Genomic DNA, 23,219 nt, shown 5'->3' on the forward strand with positions numbered 1-23,219 from the left:
AGGAACCCTTCAAAATAGAATAAAATTCATCTTTTTTTTTTTTATGTATTTGAACGTTCCGAAATCCACCAAAGTATTGGCCATGCACATGTGTAGTACGTGAACTTGCATAAGGTCAGTTTCTATCCAATGCAGATCATATATATTCAAATAAGAAAAGCATTGGTTGAAATCACTGACAAAGTTCCTTACCTGGAACAAGCACATAAACATTTGGCATGTTGAAGTATTGATCAAGCATTAAATCTTCTTTTTTTTTTTAGTTTTGATCTATTGAATAACAATTTGTACACAGAAGACTGTACCATATAAATAATGGCAGAACAAGCTCTTAACTCTATAATACAGGTATTGTGGACAACAAACAAAACCAATCAATACTGTATCCAAAAGTGCTTGCAGAAACTGAATGAAAACTCAAAGGTATATATCCGGATACTGAATACGGCACTCTATTCTACCTTTTCCCTTTTCTATAAAAAATATAAACCACACTATATGTATTATCATTTATTTACAGCTAAACGTGTGTAGCAGATCACGTATTGCACATAGCTACAGCATAATATGTACACAGCAAAATAACATTGGTTACATTAATGTCCAAATTTCAACTAACACTTGTTTAAAATGTCTTGAATTCAAAGATTACAAGTGATTAAATAAAAAAAATTTTGACATTTTTTTAACAACTTCAATGGAAATACATCTTTTTAATGTAACAGCGTGTGAAAAATTGGACCAATAAATATTATTAAATGTCACCTCAAAAATATTTGAAATAAATGCACTTTTTAATGAAATATAATAAAAAGAAAATATGATTGATCTTCATGGAAATAAGCAAAACAATTTTTTTTAAAAATTATATGTTAACGTAAAGGCTCATCTCCTTGAATAAAGTTCTTATTTCTAGGCCGATTTTCCTGTGCAAAATGTGGTTTTGTCATACTTTACATCTCTTACCACGGAAAAGTGAGAAATAAAATAACAACATATATTTTTCTCGGTTTACAGTCTTAATTTTCTGAAAGGCTATGAAATGTCTGTGGATGAATGATCATAGCTTGTAAATCAAATGTCCAACACCAGAAAATAAACAATAAATCTGGAATATTTTTAAAAAGATATAAAGATTTTACATGAAATGTTATGGGTTTAAATGTGTATGATAATTACAATAGTAAGTTACACTGCTTGTTTCACCAGCTGTATAAAACATGCAACTAATCCACATATGCATTGACTGTTCATGACTGAATTTGTCACTAGCAAATAAAGAAATGAGAGTGTAATAAATATAAAATGTTTTCATGTTTAATATTTTTATTGGTAGATATCAATTTGAAATATGTCAGTTGTAGGTTATAAGTTACGTCCACCACACAATATTTCAATGACAATGTTCTATTTTTTTACTGTATACTAAATTTCATGAACCTAAGAAAATAGTTACGTCACTTCTGTAATACAATGATTTATACAAAACATCAGTTATAAATATTGATTTCTATATTCATAATGGCATTTTGTTTCATAACATTCAATTACATGTATTCATAACAAAACAAACAGCAAATCATATATTTTGTTGATTTATTTATAGTTTTAAATTTCATTAGAATCACAATATATATATCATTGTAATGTAAGGACAGTTTAGGAAATTCAATTGTAATATATATGTATTAAATACTTGATATTAATGAAATATGGACAGAGCGATAGCATATATGGAGGGATGATTGATAAATGTTTTTAAGAACAATAATTAAAAAATAATCTATAAGTAATAATACAAATAAAAATTAGCAATTATTCCCATAGGAATGTTACAAAATAAAAAAATTACATTGAAACATGAACAAAAAAAATGACCAAAACATAAATTAGGTATCAAAACAAAATATCACATGGCGATTTTAGTTACAACATGTTAAGTGCAATCAACAATAATAAACTACAGGACAACTGGCAGTGGTTTTATATAACAACATACGGCAAGGCCTTCTAAATAAGTCAATACTAACATAAAATCAGTCTAAAAATTAGGAAATTAGACTTAAAAAGAGAAGTAGCTAGCTCACTATCACATTGTAGTTTATACAATAGTATATTATCATTTTGGGATTTTTTTTTCTTTATCAAAACTGATGGGTACTTTTGTTTTGTCCTCTTCCCAGTATTTTGCATGTGTTACATTAAGATTTGACAAGGACGTCACATCACTGTTGTATTTATAAATAAGGAGGTTTGATTATCACAGGGTTAACCACTGTAACAAAAGTAGGAAACTGAAGATGGAATGCAACTTCAAACTGCTTCCTAACAACAATAAAAATATTAGACCAGTTTACAGAAAAGAATTATTTGTTAAAACATATGAAATACTTGTGGGAAGCAATTGAAAAATAGCAATACATGTACACTGTTGGTTTTTGTGGATACCATCAATATAAATGTAATGCACAGACTTGGTAGATGTGTAGACATATAAAACTTGACCCGCATGTGATTGCAATAGAATTAAAAATCATTTTTAACTAATTCTGCATTCTTTATTCTTAAATCTTGAATGCAAAGATGCAGCCATACTTCTGAGGTTCAAATTTCTTTTTGCCATTTTATGTTCAAGTAAACAGTCATTCAATTTTAATTCACTTTATTCATTAAAATAAAACAGCATTAATAACTAACATAATATAATTAATTATTTGCCATATAGCTGTTTGAATATTCATAAATATATCATAAATAAATATAAGTATAACCAAAATTAAACGATTTATTGTTAAGAATAAAGACATACACCACGTATCCTGAGTCTTAAACATGATATGTTGATGGGATATGGAATTAAAAACAATTGTAACCTTATTTAAGACATGTCGATAGAAACATGATTAAGAAATATAATAATGCCTCCTGTGTAAACATCCACAGAACATCATATGTGAGGTAAGTCAGACAGAAAACAAGCTGCCTTGGCCTCTATAGATTAATATTTACATATTTACATTATCACAGAAAGACAAATCACAGCTTTTTGCCATTTATGGCCATTTTTCAGTCTTGCTGTGTTAAATGTCAATTTGGCAATTTTTTTGTAAGTTTTGTCAGTTGCTGCCATTTATTTTTGTGCACAGATTAAACAGTAAACACTCAGGAGTCACTTTATGCTTTAGGAATTTATTTCCTTTAGTTCTAGCATTACTTCCCTTTGTTCAGTAATCTGAATTATCTCCCCTGTGGAATGACTGAATTATGAAGGGGTCTCTGATTCAGCACTGATTTAACTGTTGTCACTGAAGTCTTGTTAAATATGCCACTTGTCTAGTAGCACTTTAAATGAGATTTTCAGAATCTAAATGCAAACAAACAAACAATATACAATCTGTTTACTGGATGTGGAGAAAATGATTTTTGCCCTGTAAAGTAACAACCACCGGTATTTTTCTTTCATGCCAGAATCTTATGATGAGATTAGTGTACACTAATATGTAGTTTTCAACTCCTTGTATGAATATAATCAGAAAACACTATTTCCAAGGAGATAGATGTATGTTTCAACTCATAACATGCACATAAAACAACATTGACAGTTTTCTCCTGAGGTGTAAGCTCCACACATATTACTCCTGAGATATACATTCCAGTAACACAATCATGTTTGGCACAATGAATTAGTCACTAAGTGCTATGGACGTACACCTAATGGATAATGCTTCAGTCTTCCTCTGTAGTATGGGTTGTGATGACTGGGAGGTGAAGGTGCTACAAAAAACCAAATATTAACAATTAGTCAAACAGCATGTGAAAGGACAACAATTAGAAAGGAGACAGCTGAAAATATTTAATCTATCATAACTTTTAAATTCTTTATCTAGAGGTCAACAAATGGTATAGAAAAATTTGTAAGGGTTCCGCGGAACCCAGTGTCTCGCCTACTTTTGCTGAAAATCACAGGTTCAACAAAAATGAGGAAAAAAATCAATAAAAATATTCCTCTTGATACTATCTTTTTATTGTAAGAAGCTTCTGTCCAAGTTTGGTAAAAAACCAGGATAGTTTATGAATCTAATAAATGTTTAAAAACTTTAACTGCAGACTGTATGTAATGTTAACTGGAAGAAAAACTAAGTCCATTTATAAGTAAAATACAGATACACATGTACAAAGTATTAACAAAATTTCCTTCTAAATACTAGCTTTTGATCATTAACAAGCTTCTGTCTAAGTTTGGTACAAATTAAAAGTAGTAGTTGAAGGTTATTCATTTTTTTTTAAATTTAACCACAGAGTGAATGTGTTGTTTCCTGGCAGAAAATGTAAGTCCATTTAAAAGTAAAATATGGAAAAAACGGATTTATTTTTTTACAAAATTAACTTCTGTATATTATCTTTTGATCATAAACAAGCTTCTGTCCAAGTTTGGTACAAACCCAGGATAGTTTAAGAAAGTTATTAAAATTTTAAAAACTTTAACCACAGAGTGAATGTTATGTTTCCCCGCAGAAAAACTAAGTCCATTCATTAGGTAAAATACGGAAAAAATGGAATTTTATTTTTACAAAATTTAATTCTGGATCCTAAACAAACTTCTGTCCACATTTGGAAGTAATCCAGTATAGTTTAAGAAAGTTATTAAAATTTCAAAAACTTTAACCACAGAGTGAATATTTGTGGAAAGTTGCTGCCGACAACAACGTAATGTAGGATCGCTTAGTCTCGCTTTTTTGACAAAAGTTGAAGGCTCTACAAAAATACAACCCTTGTTTGAATTGTTTTAGATTTGTCATTTTGAGGCCTTTTATAGTTAACTATGCAGGCCTTTTATAGTTAACTATGCAGTTTGGGCTTGATTCATTGTTGAAAGTCATACGTTGACCTATAGTTGTTAGTTTCTGTGCATTTTGTCCATTGTGGAGAGTTGTCTCATTGGCCAACACACCACATCTTCTTGTTTTATATTGTATAAAGGAATTAAACAGTAATCCTGCAATAGTCTTTTTCTCTTTGTCTCTCTATTGATAATAGTGATAAATAACAATTAAATGTTTCACCAACAAAATATTACTAAAAATAAACATCTAAGAAGCTGAAATATAAGCTTATAAATCAGCAAGTATATGATAGTAAAACTTTTATCAATAAACATAAATTGTTCTTAGTGACAGTATACACAAAAGAGTCACAAATAAAAATATCCACACAAAACGTGATTGTTATTTGTGCATAAAATAAATTCAATGTGTACCACACTTGCTTGACACAACTTTTACACACACAAACATTTTATATTGAATATGATGTAATAAAACACACGAAGGAAGGGAGGTGTTGTTTACCTTTACAAATAGTCCATAAACTTTTGTGATTTAGGTGATAAAATAGGATGAGGACCTGTGATAACCAAGATAAAATAAAAGTATATAATTCTATGCGTGTGGTCGAACATTTTACATAAGTACAAATTATTCTATATGTAAGCTGGAACACTTTTAAATACAAATTTGTCTATATTTTGTTATCAAATGCTAGCCTTTTTTCAAAATAATATAAACGGTTTCATTTATGCAATTAGCAATTTCTACAATCAAATGCAGTTCCTATTATCTATAACCATCTCTTCAACTTAACTTATAGAAGCCTCAATGAATCCAGTGTTTTCTATTTGATCTGATTTCACTTTTTTAAAACTTGATTGGTCTTATCAATTCTAAATTTTTAATCTTGAAGCCATTTTATAGTTGAATTTCAATATATCAATTGTTTAAACCTTCTTTAAAATTTCAATCTATCAATTGTTTAAACCTTCTGGTGTACCGAATTTTAATCCTGTTATCTATGATGAGTTTATCTAAACCAAATAATTGCTTGTTTGGAGTAAAAACAGAAAAAAAAAACCTTAGAAATTCATAAGAAGAAAATATTGCTTATGAAAGTGCCTACAATATTGCATGACACATCATTCCTATTCAAAATCACTGCAATTTACAAGTCATAAATTGTGTGCACAACAAACATAATTACTGTCTTTTGAGCATTTAAATTTTAATTATTCTATGAATAAACGTAAAGAAATAAATAATAGGAAAATAAATTGGATAAAAACAACAGGTTAAAACTTTATAACAGAACTATCTGAAACATTGGTAAACTATTACATACATGTGGGTCTCTTTTATCTACGTGTGAGGGAAATAATAAATATGTAATACAATGTGTGTAAAAGTACTTCTATCCTACTGCAATTATTAGTGGAAAAAAAATGCCAGTTCTAAACTAAAAAAAATATCACGTCAATAAGCATGTTAAAATTTGACTTTCACATTAGGCTTTCTACAGAAATTTAAAATGGTATGTTTCATGAAACTGTAAATATATGGAAATTTTTATATTCATTTGATTATTGAAACTGAGAAAATTTATGATAATTATGAATAGAACTTTTTGTTTTTATTTGGCAATGGCCTTCACCTTTGACATTATACAGCAATGACCTTCACCTTGACTTCATACATATATTTTTGTGATCACTTACTCCATTTATTATATGGAACATCTTCTATACTTTCTTGATCTTCCAATATTTCTGATGGTAAAGGGTGTTCACTAGATGGCTGTAAACCACTGCCTACTAGGACCATGCCTCCACCTACAATCAAATCTCAACATTATACAGGGACAAATTAAGAAATAATTGATGTAAGCTATACTTTATTGTAGTTTTAACATGGGTAGGCATTATATTCGTGATTATTTTTGCCTGAGCAAAAGTGAGGGCTAAAATAACACTAATATAATGCCTACCCATGTTAAAACTACAATAAGGTATAGCTTGCATCAATTATTTAGATTCTGAATAGAACAATTAAGGTAATTTCTATGTCCGATAAGTATAAGTGTAAAAGCGTTTGTGTAGGCTCTTCCATGAACCTCCCTCTTTGTTTGTAAAGAAGCAAACGGCTGGCACTGTGATTTTTTAGAGGGAGGAGTTTGAACAGCCAGCATAAATGGTTGTTGTATCTAGGTCAAATATGTCAATTTCTGAGTGCAACACATTACAGTCATGATTAATGAATTAGTTACATCATGTGCATCATCTAAGAGTTTGAAAGTGTTTTAAAGTTAAGGAAAAATATTCTGAAGTAGTCAATATATGCATGTGCAAACACATTTTATTGGATTTAGAGCATGGGTTTGTTCACAAAGTGAAAGAAGCACGTCATATTAGAATTCCAAACATATCTCAGTCTTTTTATTACAAATAACTTTTATGCAACACAAGATTACTCTTGCTAAAGTTATAACTATAAAAGAATCATTTTATTTCAAAACTTCCTGGAATTGGTTGAATTTACATTGTTTGAAGAGAAAAAAAACCTGAAGCCAATCAGATACTTGCTTCATAAACAGTTTATTGCCTGTATACCAGTGGTTGTCATTGTTTAATGTCTGACAAAGTTGTTTTCCTTTTTGTTTTAATAATAATATGGCCCTTGGATCTCTCCTTAAAAGTATAAAACCATTTTTTTGTAATAATTGGTCATAATTCCATAAGGAATGGTTCCCTTATTTTCCTAAAATTATAATAGCAAAATTAGAGGATTCTTATTTTCCTAAAATCTTGATAGCAAACTAGAGGATTTTTATATTCCTAAAATCATGATAGCAAAATTAGAGGATTTTGCTGTGAATTAAACAAACTTATTAAACATCTAACCTCCAATAGCACTTCTTGACGGTATAGCATTCAAGACTGGTCCAAATGGTGTTGATGCCCTTCTTGAATTGAAGTTTCCCTGTGGTGTATCAGACTGAAAATATAGAATGGTTGATATATTAGATGATTACTGTTAATTTCAAAACAATTTTATACAAATATTATATATTTTGATATAATATGTGCAACTTCAACTTTATATGATCCATGCTGGCCAATTAACAGCAGTTACTAGAATAGTTATTTTCTCATTGTTAGAAGAGGTTTTTTTAATGTATTAAACAGAATCTAATAATGCATGGCTGGTTCTTGATCTAGAATAAGATGTCTTAATTGTGAAAAGGGGACATTTTTTTTTCTTTTCCTTTCACCAATGCGGAACACTAATTCAATACTTGATACTTTAACTAGTGTCTATTGCCATGCTACATCATTATGTGTGAGGAGGAATTGCAGTGTGTGTGGGGAGAGAAAGAGATGGGCATACTTCTACCTACCCTCATTGCATGTGTGGTACTTGGCCTAGCATCAGTCATCATGACTAATCGTTCTCTGTGAGAGGCTAAACTGTCTTTTACCACAGCACTGCTGGCACGACTGTTCCCTCTCTTCTGGTATAAAAGGAAAAGGAAATAATTTATTAACAATATACTAAAAATATGATTAACAACAAGTTCTTTTAAAAGATCTTAAATATCATTGAGAGCATATCAATGTGTTATCACATGAAGATTAAACATTCAATCAATTTACTATTTTAGATCAATAAACTGATATTAGTTAGATTGTATATGGTTAACAGTCTATTAAGGTCTGTAATATATCCTCTTAATTTCCTGTTTGTATTATAAACCATTTATTTTTAAGTCCTGTAATAAGACCAATGTCATTGTTTCTACTTATTTCAATTATATATTATGGAAATTTCAACCTAAAATGAACAAAGGAATAACAAAACATGTTCATTGCCAGTACAATGTTTAATATATTAAATTTACTAGAAGACAAGGTCATACAAGTGTTAATCTAATCAAAAGCTGGTTTTCCAATTCTAAGACTTTTGCAAACAAATCAATTTTCTAACAGTGTACTGTTGTAATTTCCCCCCCCCCAAAAAAAATCCTTGCATGGCTTATTATACAGTTTGTTTTTCTTGTTCTTCAAGGTGGTAAAGTGAACCTACAATTGTTAACATCAATACCCTTCAGACTTTTGCAAACAAATCAGTTTTCAAACAGTTTACTGTTGTAATTTTTCCAAAAACAATTCCTTGCATGGCTTATTATACAGTTTACATTTTCCTTGTTCTTCAAGGCATAACAGTGAACCTGCAGTTATTAAAATCAATGCTGTTTGGTTTTTTGGTGGTTAATCATCTTATTGGCAATCATACCATAGCTCTGTATTTTGATATAGGATGACATATTCACCACTCATATTCAACAACTTAAAGTCAAGAGATAACTTTTATAAAATAAACCTACCTGACCCTTGCTAGGTTCTACTTCCGTATTTAATGGTGGCAGAGCTCCATTTCTAGCATGAGCTATTTTAATAACCTGTAAAGCACCATTTGGTCCCACTCTCTCCTCCTACAATCATAAGACATAGTTCAGTTAATATATATTGGCAAATTCTAATTTAAACAATACTTCTATCAAATTCACAAATTATATTGTAGTGAGGTTAACCAACAGAAAAAGAATGACAAGATTTGTCATATCACCTCTTACTAGTTTAATCACCAATACCAGAAATAATCAACTCAAACATCAATTTACCTCATTCAACTCTTTAAGATCCCCATAAGGTTCACTAACCATAAACAACCATCTAAAGCCAGTCGCCAGGACAGCTTTACCTTGATAAATTTGAGTAACAATATCCCCAGAGACCACCAAATTACCAGCGGCCCCTCCATCAGAAAAATCAACATCATCAGAGGCCCCTCAGCTCAAAAGAACTACTTGTCCTTCATCATTTCCAGAAGAATCATCATTTTCAGTATGATAAAATTATGGGAGGCCATCCAACACAAAAGGACAACTCTACTGAATTATTATCATCTGAGGCCGCCTGCCAGTATGAAATTTCTGCCCTATTAATGTTGGTAAAATCTTCATCTCTAGAGACCACCAACCAGAACAAAACCATTTCACCCTATTACCTCTGATAATATCATCACCCAACAGAAAACATAGATTTTAGAAGACCACCTGCATGAGACATCCCCTTGTTGTACTATGACAATGTTCCCTACTCTAAGTCTCTGTTATCAGGCCCTTTAAAATGATATTAAATTTTAACTGTAAAAAAGGTTATTTTCATTTCTTTATAACTTGTTGTTTATTAGGATAATTTAACTGCATGTTTATTAGCATTCACTGATTCTCAATTAAAACTACATTTAAATATTAGTGCTAAATAATGAACTTAAGTCTGTAAACAAATATTTACAAGTAATTAGTATTTCACACTTTCTACATTCATTTTAGTTTCTCCTGACAAGCTCTATGGGTTTATTTGTTTAAGGGTTTTAGAAATGAAACACCAAAGACCTTTGAATGTACTAATATGCTAATATCAAAAATAATAATTACAATAGAGAATGCCACAGGGATATAAAACATAATGGAATGACTTAGTAAAATCTTTCAGGCATATCATACTACTGTGTGACTTCCAATTAAAGGCTAAATTACTTTCACCGAGTCATTTCATTTCTGCGCTTCTGATGCAATATGTAAATTAATAATATATATCTAAATGTACTAAAGATTTTATCTGCTTTTCAAAACATTTCACCTGTTTAAAATTCAGGTTATATTACAGTGAGAGGCTCATGGAATATTTATCATGCAATTAAAATTTGATATCCTGAACCTGAAAATGATCTTAAAAAATTTGTTTATAGTAACAAAATGCAATGAAAATGTTCCACCTGTATGTATATAAAATAGAGGGAACTACAGAAAATTTCTGGCAGACTATAAAATAGTGATAAAATATTTAATTAGATTAAAAAATAGTGCTTTCTTTTTTCTGTGTGATACTTTTCAAACAAATAAAATATAAATTATTTATATAAAACAAGAGCAAAAAATAAGAAAATCCTTAATAATTCTGATTTTAAAGGTAAAAATTTAAGGATAAGGGTGGAGTCTTGTGTTAGCAAAGAGATTAATTAGCCTTGTAAGCTTTGGTTAAAATTCTTTTAGAAATATCCTAAACCTGCTGCAAAAAATAACAACTAAAATATTAGTGTATACTTCATTCAACTAATTCCTCACAAATCTACATGATTCACTTACTTTTTATGAAGAAGTGTTTGAATCATCATTTTTGGAATATTCATTCATAAACTCACTATTTACTTTTATATAAATTATTTATATATTTGAGAAAAAAAACTCCAACATTTTAACCTCAACTCAATTTCAGTTTAATAATTTATTATATTTAATAGCAATTTGTCAATATAAATCAAACTTTCTGGAAGTACTTAAGACAGAAGCAATGAATTTTAAATATACACAATAATACATGTAAGTTACAAACAGGTAAAAAAATAAATGACTGATGTAAATACTTACAAAACAATTCTGTAGAAATGTTTACAGACCCTAGCGTAAAAACTTGTAAATAAAATCTATTTAACTTACTGTGTAGGATTTGGTTGCATCTGACTGAATAGGGGCAAGTCTTGTAGGTTTTTGTGCTGCAGGCCTGACAAACTTGGTATTACTATGTGGACGTCTAACAGTAGCACTTGTTGGAAAGCTAGATGCTGGACGGGTTGTGCCTGGTACAGGTGTCTCTGCATAGTCTCTGAAAGAATAATTGTTATTTTTTTTATAATTTTCAACAACAAAATGATAAGCTCCTAAAACTGAAATCATTTAGGAGTTAATCATGTAATCATAATTTTTTACGAATTAAGCTTTTTCAAAAAGCCATAATTGACAATGATCAAAATTGGTGAACAAATTTAAAGTTTTATCATAATGACTTCAATATTCTGGTTAAGAGCTTTAATATCATTATATTTACATCTATTGTTTCTGGTTTAGAGACTATTTTATATATACAAAAGAACTTTAGTTCCTTTCCTGAGTTGATTTTTCTGTTGTTGTTTTTTTTTGTAATCTAAAGATCAAGATGAAACAGGGGAGAAATAACATCTCAACAAACTAGGCAAACCTTGCCTAATGGTCATGTGCCTGTCCAAATTCACAAACTTTCATAATAATGTCTTATCTTAATATTTTTTTATGGTATTTTAAGTATTTGATGATGATGGGTTTTCTTTTCAAGTCTCTTTTATAAATTTATCCCCCCCCCCCTTTTTTTTTATTTCAGGCAAGTCTTGATCTCTTCATTCTTTTTTTTTTATATATATGATTGAAACTGAAAACCACAAACCAGCATATTGTTGACAACACTGCCGCCAGAAACGGCATCTTTAAGTCTCCATTTGTAGATTTTGTAGAGATGAGACCAAAAAAAAAAGAAGCCAAAATGAATGTGTAAATTAACTTACTGTAAATTTGATGGTTCCCTCATTGATATTTTTTTACTTGAAATGAGGAGAACATTGTCTAAGTTTAATGCACCTGCTGCTGTATAAGAACGTTGCTACAAATATAATAAGTTTTTTCATTAGAATAAGAAAAATATACTCATAATAAGCCAACGCTGCAAATAAAATTGTAAATACCAACTGAGGCTTCACTTGTATAAATAACTTGAATGAAAGAAAGGCATTAGAAGTGTATGATATCATCCTGGAATTTCAAAATCCTGAACTTTATAAATAAATTAACATTGGAAAATGTATGTATTTCAAGAAAAGAAATTGTAAAAACATAATTAGTGTGATTATGTGATGACTTAACAAATAATGACAAGAAAGAAATGACAAAGTTGAAATATTTCTGATCTATTACTAATGAACTTCTCTTTTTGTTGCCTTTTTTAAATCAAGCTGATTGATTGATTATTTTGCTTAATGTCCAGAGTAATCATACAGATAATATAAACTTGAGATTTACATTAAAGATTTCAGAATATTTGATCTTTTTTTCAGAAGTGTATCTCCAGAGGTTGAATGTTTTGGTGTATATTAAATTTCCTAGTGAAAACTAATTCTTCAGGTCTTGTTGATGTTTTCTTCATATTCACAATAACAATTGTTTTTTTTTAAATTTCCAACTAAATAAATTGGAATTGCAGAAACAATGGTGCGTTTGTTTATACTTACTCTATACATAGCTTGACTAAATGATGGTTCCCGAGAAAGCATGGAATGTTCATGTCTGTTTTGTGGAGACGAGGGCTGCATAGGTATAGTAAGAGGTTTACTTTCTTCTACAAAAAGAAAAGATAGAAATACATATAAACATTTTTCTTAGACTTTGAAAACTTTATATATACCGGTTATCAGGTTGTCTGCATATTGATATTGTAAAATCAGCTGTCAGTCACAATATGAAGCTTTTTGTCCAGTGAGCGCAATGAACGAGATCAAAAAGCCTTCATATATATTACTTCTGTGATTCAAATTACGATAATATCACATTAAAACTACATTTTTGAAAAATGTGTTGTTTTATTTTTTTTTATTATATCATAGTATTTGGACATTTATTATTTATTCTAACAATTCAATATGGTGGCCCACTTCTTAGTTATGATATGTTAATTGTGGATTTTTAACCGTAAATTTTAGCCAACAAAAAAAACATATCATTCATAATTCAAAAATTGCAATAGAATATTTTCTTGATTAATTTTCCACACTCCAATTAAAAACAATATCATAATATTAATTGAGTAATAACTATATACATATCTTACCTAAAACTAAAACTGAGTATTTTTTTGACAAATTTCGGGTCCAACCAATTATCTAAAATGAAAAAAACATAACAATATTTAATGTTTTATTCGTCCAATAAAAATATATCATATATTAGCTTCTTGAATTAGAACCTGATATTTATGGGAGGCAACAGATAATTAATATTTGTGTATGTGCCAAATAATGTATCTATATAAAATCAAGATGTGGAGTGATTGTCATTTAGTTCTTCATTACTGACAATACATCTGCAGAATTTATGTTCTATGTTATACTTCAAATATTTTAAATGGGTATATGTCTTTGAGACAGCAAACCAACAAAACCACAGAAAATATCAGGAAATTCAACCTTTTTTTAACCATATATTTTTTTTATGACAATTAAGTATTGCTTATTCAAAAGTTAAATACTTACTTCTTGCCATACTGAATCAAACACAGAACTTAGGACACTGTCCTTCACACAGGCGTTAGGTGTGATAGGAGGGTACCCTACTCTATGTCGTCTAGGGGTTAATTGTTTCTTCTGTTCTGAACTTTCATCATATCTGAAATAAAAGAGATTATTTTAAAAACTAACTGCACAACAGACTTTTTATTACTTATTTTAGCTACACACTGGTTATTATAGCTACACAGTGGTTATTATAGCTACACAGTGGTTATTATAGCTACACAGTGGTTATTATAGCTACACAGTGGTTATTATAGCTACACAGTGGTTATTATAGCTACACAGTGGTTATTATAGCTACACACTGGTTATTATAGCTACACACTGGTTATTATAGCTACACACTGGTTATTATAGCTACACAGTGGTTATTATAGCTACACAGTGGTTATTATAGCTACACAGTGGTTATTATAGCTACACAGTGGTTATTATAGCTACACACTGGTTATTATAGCTACACAGTGGTTATTATAGCTACACACTGGTTATTATAGCTACACAGTGGTAATTATAGCTACACAGTGGTTATTATAGCTACACAGTGGTTATTATAGCTACACAGTGGTTATTATAGCTACACAGTGGTTATTATAGCTACACAGTGGTTATTATAGCTACACACTGGTTATTATAGCTACACAGTGGTTATTATAGCTACACACTGGTTATTATAGCTACACAGTGGTAATTATAGCTACACACTGGTTATTATAGCTATGTAACATAATACTGATACAAGACTGTTTCCTTATCCAAATAAATTATCATTTCTCAACACTTGCTCTTTCAACATAACTGGTGGCAATGTTGGTAAGTGAAATTTTTATATTAGTTTCTTTTATATTTTGAGTGGGAAAAGACAATTCAGAAGAGATCTTTACATTTTTAGAGATCGGCTATCTGAATCTAATTTCTAAGCTTCAAAACTTCTAACAGGAACCTTATTAGGGATTATAAAAATATGAGTTAATGATCAATGTGTCTATCAACTGGACAAGTGTTTAATTTCTGTCATCTGCCATTCTCATATCTGACCATCTTATTACTGAAAAAGCTGTTTTAAGTGATATTTTGTCATATGCAAAATACTAAAGCTAATAAAAATAACTGATTTCCGATTGTGTTTTTCCTGAGAAACTTACATGTCTTTATAGTCAATGGCAATGACTTCTTCATAATACCCCTCTTGTTCAATGATTTCTTCCTCAAGATGAGTAAATTCTGATGTCAGTGAACTGTCCTCTCTCCCTGATGATAAGACTGAGCGAGCTTCAATAGGTACACTTTTAGCTTCAATTGATCTACCCGTTAATGATAATCTGAAGAAAAAAAATAGAGGAATGTTAACAAAGGGATCTAAAACAATATGATTTTATATAGAACTCTTTGTATTGCTGTATCATATTATCATTGTTTTCAGTTTCATTAAAATCCATCAATTTATTTGGAGTGGAAATAACTGAGGAATATAAATAAATTAGGATGTTAGTTTTCTTGTTTCAATTGTTTTACAATTGTCATTTCGGGGCCTTTTATAGCTGACTATGCAGTATGGGCTTTGCTCATTGTTGAAGGCCATATGTTGACCTATAGTTGTAAATTTCTGCGTCATTTGGGCTTTTGTGGAGAGTTGTCTCATTGGCAATTATACCACATCTTCTTTTTTAACCATCTGTTCCCTGGTCAAAGAATATTAATTTTAAACCTCAAATAAAATATTTATTGTTGTGCTTTTAAATTTTAGTGCAGCATCAAAATTTTTTGCACTCTGGGAAAATCCGTTTCCCATCCTCATTGTTTGCATGTCCAGTCCATGATTACCCCTCTTCTTTTATCATTTGCCCGTCCATATCAAGAATCTTTTAGGTATGGAGCTTTTAAGAGGGTGGTAAAGGGTTATTTTCGTGAAAATTGTTTTGCCATTTTTATTTCACGTGTAGCCGTGAAAAAGGTTCGTTATTCAGTGTTTCATGAAATCGTTAAAAAGATCAACGTGCAAGAAATTTCTAATTGTTCGTTCATCGTGAAATGGCAATTCAATTTCGCGTTCTTCCGTGCAGATACCCTCCCCCCCTTTACGCCCCTCTTTTAAAAGTGACATGTTCTAAATGTTTTAATATCATAATTGAACCCAATTGTTAGACTATGCAAAGACCAATACTGAATAAATGCTTCTTCATATATGATTTAAAAACAGAATTTTAATACCTTTGACAACTGTTTAAATGAAAATTAGTTTATATTTAACAAAAGAAAATGAAAGTGTCAGATGATTACAAGCTAGTATCAGGATGCACAAACTGAGGTCATTTGTCATCTATTCATTTAAATCTAATTTAAAAATCAATTTTAATTTCTGTCCTATCCAGGAAAAATATATTTGATACAGCATGTTTCATCCCCTGTAGATTTGAATGACATTTTAAGGTTAAAAGTTTCTTAAGTGTCACACAGAGTAAGGTAATAGATCTTTTCACTTATAAAAAACAGTCAATGCACCATTAACTGAACTTATAAGAAATTCATCCTTTCATTATTAGAAATTTAATTTGCTACAGAAATTATAATTTATGATCCATTTATATTTTGTGAAATATTTAGAGCTGAACAATGGCCAACATTTTTTTGTTTACACCTGTAACATAGAAATCATCGTATTTCCTCCCAGGAAAGTCCCACCTGGTTTATAATTCATATTGTCATTAATCACAATAATAAAACCATCTTCAATATTATTTGAAACTTAATACCTTATAGTATAAAAATCAATAAAATTTCATAACCTGTCCATTTTTTATTATCATGATATTTTTATATGTAGCAGACTAGCAGATGTTGATACATTTCCCATTTATCCTGTTACCATGGAAATATGAAAACAAACACCAGAAAATAGCTGTTATGATGAGCTTGAGGACCATTTTAATGACAATAAATTTGATAAGCTGACAACAATAAAACCATCAATATTCTCTTCATTTAGATCATACCAGTTTAAAGAAACTAAAATAGATACAGTTATTTATTTAATAAAATTGTGCAAACTTAATTCTAACAATATTTATAATTTGAGATAATACTGTTGATTGGAAATCCCTTTATGTTTTATTTAGATCAATATAATCAGAGATTTATAGTCCAGAGGTCTTCTTCACACATTAATTTATTGACTACCCCAATACAAAAGTCAATGTATATTGGTATCATAAAAATCAAGTCACAAAGAAATTATAATTTATTTCACATCAAACGAATGGATCTGATATTATCTCAACAATTTTGATCTCCATCTTCCATGGATATTTAATGATGGGTAAAGACTTTAGCCACAACAAATGAATTAGGCTTTTCAAGGCCGTTTTTAAATTTTCAGATGAAGCAAGATGGTGCTTCCTTTACTTTTCACCAACAATTTAAATCAGAATTTCTGATAAAAATGAGAAGACAAAGGAGAGCCAGAGAGGATCAACAGTGTTTAATTTAGTCTATGTGTCACTATCACAGTCAATTTTTGAAGCAATACTTGTTGAATTTTTTAAAATATATTGAGGAAAAAAGTTCGAGAGGGTTGATTAACATGCTGGTAAAAGAAAATTCAATCTATGAAGAAAAAAACATTTCATAAGTTAAAACCTGTATATTAACTTCTTGATTCTAGTTTATGAAATTATTTATCTCATTTGAATGCTGAATAAATTATTTTATAGAAATGAAATAAATTTCAAGACAGGGACATCTTGGAGACCTGTTTCAAAAGTACATGGCTTATATGAAATTATTTAGAATACTAATAATGTACACAAAAAAATTACAGAATATGTCTGGTTGATTTTTTCCCAAAGTGTATGATTTAATCTGTCACCAGTATGATATAAATGGATGTACTGGCAGACAGAGTATATCTTAAACCGAAATAACAAATGTCTTTTTAATATTTCGTTTAACTTTTTGAACTTGAGAACACTTCTTATACTGCTACAGATTGATGCACTATTTATAACTAATTCAATTTATTCACTTCAAATAGATTATAACTGGCTTTCTTGTGAAGTGCAAAGCTATTATTATCCAAATGACGCCATGAGAGGTAGCCCTATTTTACAGGTTTATGAAACAATTCAATAAAGCACTTGAGGTATATTTGTTTGTAATAAGATAATTACTGGTCCTGTTATCTATAGGCTATTGATCTCATTGAAGCCGTGTCATTTATTGGAAAAGATGGGACTTATCTTCCAGAAAAATGATTCAAGAATAATCAATTTGACTCTTATCTGTTATTAATATCAAAAACATCTTTACTGTCACCTTAATTTTGTCTTCCGATTTTCTAGTTTTATAAGCATATCAAAGGTCACTTCAGTTTACCACAGTATTTTTTTGTGCACCAAATGTTTACAACTTTAAAGAGAGAAATTTCTGAATGTATCAGAGCTTGCAAGATAGAGTAGGTACTTGTCAATCATTTAAAAACTATATATAGTGATCTCCAATCAAAAAAATAATAATTCCATTTCAATCTGAAGTCAACCATCAATGAACAACATCTCAGAATGGGAGCAATTAAAGGAACTATTTTGAAAATATTGAGTGACCTCTACTTGACTAGTCAACTTTGGTTGTTTTGTTGCTGTTTCATCAATATTAACTATATTTCTTTTTCTTTTATATAAGTACTTTTTACATGTTAAACAAAAGCCTCAGAAACTTAATTTCGAAAACATCTAAACAGTAAATTTTGGAGTAAAATGTTACTTTTTAAAACTAAGTGAAAAAAGGATAATTTAGGTGTTTAAACACAACTGGGGGCCTTCTGTCATTTGATCACACACTCACTTGAGCTAATCTCACAGGCTACATAGATAAAAACACACAGAGGAAAAACACATGACAAATGTTTAATATAAAATTTATCTTCTTTTTAAAAGTTTTATTTGTTTTAGTAATATATAAATGTGGTGACAAAGATTGTCTTATTAACATAAAATTATAATCTATAATGAAAATGTGATTATTTCAAATATGTAATATAAGTAGACCACAGTCTCAAGATTTTGAATTATTAAACAAGATTAAAGGGTACTTTTAAAAAGTTTACAAAATTTAACTGATAAAAAATTGAAACAATTTTTCAAAATAGAATGTTTCACCTAAAACAAGCTAAAGTAGAATTTAACTAATAGATAAATATGTTAAACAAGCCATCACTAACAACACAAATCTGTACTTCATTTTAAGTCATGTAAAACTTATCTTTAAAGTGTAGAAAAAACCCAAAGACAGAATACTTTACTAAGGTGGTAATCTCAATATCAAATAATCCTGCATTTTTGTCTTTTATAAAGAATTATCTATTCTAAATTATCTATTACTTTTTCCCTTTATTTTGAATTTTCATAATTTTCAATTCATATGTTTTATTTCATTTCATCAAATCCACAATGCAATATCTTGGTATCATTTCTTGATGACCAAGAGAAAATCCAATGTCCAAACAGAATTAAAAGGGTAGTGACCAGATTGGTTAATTTCCCAAACATAATACTCTGTTCAAAGATATTGGACATGATGCTTATTTAAACCAGTCACTCATCTTAATCAGTTGTGCTGATTAAGAGAGCAGATTTACTGATTATTGAATAAAATGTAAAAACTATGGGGTAAATAAATGTTTGTGATGTACTAAATTTAAAGGCAACTTTTTGTGTGAAAATAGGTATTTTTTTTTAACTCATGAAGCCACATTAACCAAAGTTTCAAGGTGTGCAAAATCAAAGATAAAATAATCATATTTTGAAAAATTTAACCACACATGTAAAACAGTTTCAGCTTCAAAACTTCCATCATACATATTGTCGCTTTGACATATTCACCATTTCCTTTCTCAATTTTATATTGAAATTACAAAAGGAATGCAGATGAATAGAAGAAAATGCTTCCATTACTGCCTACCGAAATGAGTTGAACACATTAACCCAGCTAACTCATACTACACTGTAGTGACCAGTGCATACTTTGTGCATATATACCACTTTTGATAATAACATTACAAATGGTTAACCCTATATGATGTTCTGATGCCTACCCCTGAAGATCTGGAGTGCCTGATATGTCGTGATCTGTAACGTCTGTTATACCCATGCTGCCTGTCGAAGGACGTGAAGAATCGGTGTGTATCACATGATATCCCAACTCCTGAGGGATCATCAACTGGTGACCCAAAATTCTGTAGGAGAAACAATCAATCATTTACTAAATCCTACAATTCTACAATTTCATCAACAGTACAAACAATAAATATGTAAGTATTACAATTAACAACTTTGTATTTCTTATCTATTATACTGATTTTTGCTTAGGTAACATATTTGTGGAGAATGCTAAAATGATGTTCTTCTTCAACTTTGTAAACAAATCCATGTTCTTATTTCAAAAGAACATGGAGTCACATGTGTGATGTCACAAAAAAAATTGCAATGGCAGTTGTATGTTGAACAAAGTGAAAGTCAAAATTGACAATATCATATCGGTGTTGTTTGCTTGGAAAATTAAAACAAATCCTTTTAAAAGAAAGTTAGCATGTATCTGTTCATTTTTATTTTGTGTTGTCACTGAATTTTCTTAATATATTTCTTCTGTAGGTCATCTAGTCCCAAAAACTGGCAAGTTTGTCTGACCTGACCATTTTTTTTTACCTCAGACCCTAAATAATTCTGTTTATTAACAATAAATTTCAATCTCTACTTTATAATATAATATTTTAAGATAAGATACCACTCAAATTATCACACAAACCTTAAATGCGGAAACTGAAACTGCCATTCTTGACATTCTTTTTTGATATATGTTGGGCCGTCTGTGTTTTGTTCAAATAGAACTGAGTCTATTTGCTCAAAGAATGATTGCACCTGTTTTGCAGCTTGCTTATCAAATTCCTATAAAAAAACATAATACATGTAGTTAGATAATAGATATTTAAATGGTTTTATGTGTGGGATCAACCATACAGCAAACTCTAATGAAAAATTTCAACAAGTGAAAATATTATTATCTAGCATATTTTGGAGATTTTTATTGAAACAGTTTTTGCTAGAATCAATAAAATACAGTTTATATAGTTTTTCAAATTATGAGACTGTGGAAATAAGATCTGTCAACTAGACCAAAATTTATAAGGTTGTAATCAAGAGTCTGCAGATTGATGGCAAACACGAGACAAAGAGAAAACCAATACCAGCTTCTACACTGGAAAACACAACACGGAAAGTCAAATAAAACAAGTGAAACTGTGAGCTACTGCTCACTGATGATACCCCGCCTGCCCAGGAAGTTCCTCAGTGATGAATCTGAAAACGCATCACACAGTATAGATGACTGATATTAACCCTGAAACTAAATTTCACAAATCCTTATGATGTAGTTCCTGAGAAAGATGTGATAAAAAATATTCATGGGACGGACAGGCAGACAGATGTAAAACAGTATACCAGCACTTTTTTAAAGCAGGGTATAATAAGTTTTTATTTCCAGTCACATAGCACAAAGTTATAAAAGTTTATATAAAGTGCTGCTGCACCACATTTTTTTTATTTATTCCTTTATGCAAACCCTGCATTGCAAAGCAAAGATTATTATAAAATCAATGACAGCAGCATACCGAATAACAATACTGTGACATTCATTAAAACAACAATAACAGGATGAAATTAAGATGGATGCCATGATTAGGACAAAATCATCATGATATAGCAGAATTTAAACAAGTACTGTGGGTCTATTGTATCAGGTATCGATATGAAATTTGATTCTTATATTATCTAAGTTTTGATAAATGATAATAGTAATTGACAATTGGACTGGATTAATAAGACAACATTGTTTCTTACAACGCAATACACACATTTATTATTTATAGAATCTGATGACTAAACTATTTTTTTTTCTCAAAATTAAATAGAGTGAAAATATTCAGATGAGTACCACTTATCGTCACCTATGAGCTGAAATGTTTTTCCATGTGTTCTAATAAACTGTGGCTTCTAGATCAACAAGGGGCATAAAGCTTTAATGAGAAAAGAGTGGATTCCTCTCGGAAAAGCAATGTTTTCATGACCTACTTATTTGTCCTCAGGCCATACAGTGTGATAGAAGGTACATTTTTTGGTATCCTGCATAGATAAAAGTCATTGGAGAGCAGCAATCTGGTCTATGAAAGGCTATTCTAAACAAAATTGGCATATTTAAATCATAAATATTTCTATTTTTATATTGAATGTGGTCCATAACCAAATGAAGTCATTTTCTGAAAACACTTATTACTGAGCAGATTTATTTCTGGATGTTTAGAACCTTTTTGAACTTTTTTTTTAAGTAGTCTTGTAGGATTTTTAATTTTAGTTCATTTATATGTTTTGGAGTTTAGTATGAGGTCCATTATCACTGAAAAAGTACACATCGCTGTGGTGAAGACCCATTAGTGGCCATCAGCTCTATACTGCTCTTTGGTCGGGTTTTTGTCTCTTTGACACCTTCCCCATTTCCATACTCAATTTCATATATTCCTTACATCCCATGAATAGGTAGAATCTGTGCTGCTACGTTCTGTCGTGTTCCCTGTCCATCCTATCTGAGCTGATGATGCTGTACTCTCTGTTTCATGATCTGTTACCGTGGGAGACGACCTTCCACTACTTGATGGACTTTGGTAACTGTAATGTACAAAAGATATAAATAGATTATTATTTGACTGACCAACTTCATCAATTTTATTCTGAACAAGTTTTTTTTTTTATTATTTTAGCATCTATATAAAATCAAGACCATATGATTGTCAATAAGACAACTGGCTACCAGAGACCACATGACATAGAACAACTGTAGGTCACCAAACAACCTTCAACAATGATAAAAATCCATACCGCATACCACCTAAAAAGCTCTTATCCTTTATTCACAATGTAAAACATTCTGTGATTAGTATTATGTATATAATGTTCAGTGGCAGATTTTCCTCTCCAAAAGTGAATGACATGGATACATGGATAAGTAGATTAAAATGGCATTATTTCCTTTCATATACAGAGAAAGAAAAGAAACTACCGGTATATCAAATTCAAAATAAGAATACAAACTAAAAGGCATTGAGAAATAACCTTTAAGCTTTGTATTGTTTAA

The 23,219-nt window shown here is 30.0% G+C and overlaps 1 protein-coding gene across 11 annotated transcripts in view; it reads right to left on the minus strand.

Annotated features, from left to right (window-relative positions):
• Positions 1-495: 495 nt before the first annotated feature.
• LOC139487641 (protein FAM149B1-like) overlaps positions 496-23,219 on the minus strand; it is an 85,823-nt gene continuing 63,099 nt past the window's right edge. For 4 of the 11 annotated variants that reach the window (XM_071272586.1, XM_071272582.1, XM_071272584.1 and 1 more), the window contains exons 3-16: positions 22,612-22,753; positions 20,841-20,980; positions 20,131-20,271; positions 15,188-15,364; positions 14,004-14,136; positions 13,583-13,634; positions 12,987-13,093; positions 12,267-12,361; positions 11,389-11,554; positions 9,211-9,318; positions 8,224-8,337; positions 7,727-7,820; positions 6,545-6,658; positions 496-3,774 (exon numbers count right to left, since the gene is read on the minus strand). In XM_071272586.1, the coding sequence (XP_071128687.1) occupies positions 3,698-3,774; positions 6,545-6,658; positions 7,727-7,820; positions 8,224-8,337; positions 9,211-9,318; positions 11,389-11,554; positions 12,267-12,361; positions 12,987-13,093; positions 13,583-13,634; positions 14,004-14,136; positions 15,188-15,364; positions 20,131-20,271; positions 20,841-20,980; positions 22,612-22,753 (1,660 nt within the window). In that variant the 3' untranslated portion in view covers positions 496-3,697. Of the gene's footprint in view, positions 3,775-5,348; positions 5,404-6,171; positions 6,189-6,544; positions 6,659-7,726; positions 7,821-8,223; positions 8,338-9,210; positions 9,319-11,388; positions 11,555-12,266; positions 12,362-12,986; positions 13,094-13,582; positions 13,635-14,003; positions 14,137-15,187; positions 15,365-20,130; positions 20,272-20,840; positions 20,981-22,611; positions 22,754-23,219 lie in introns of all 11 variants that reach the window. The other 7 variants (XM_071272587.1, XM_071272583.1, XM_071272585.1 and 4 more) reach the window with 4 other exon arrangements.

This window comes from Mytilus edulis, chromosome 9 (assembly GCF_963676685.1).
Source record: "Mytilus edulis chromosome 9, xbMytEdul2.2, whole genome shotgun sequence".
Classification (NCBI taxonomy): domain Eukaryota; kingdom Metazoa; phylum Mollusca; class Bivalvia; order Mytilida; family Mytilidae; genus Mytilus; species Mytilus edulis.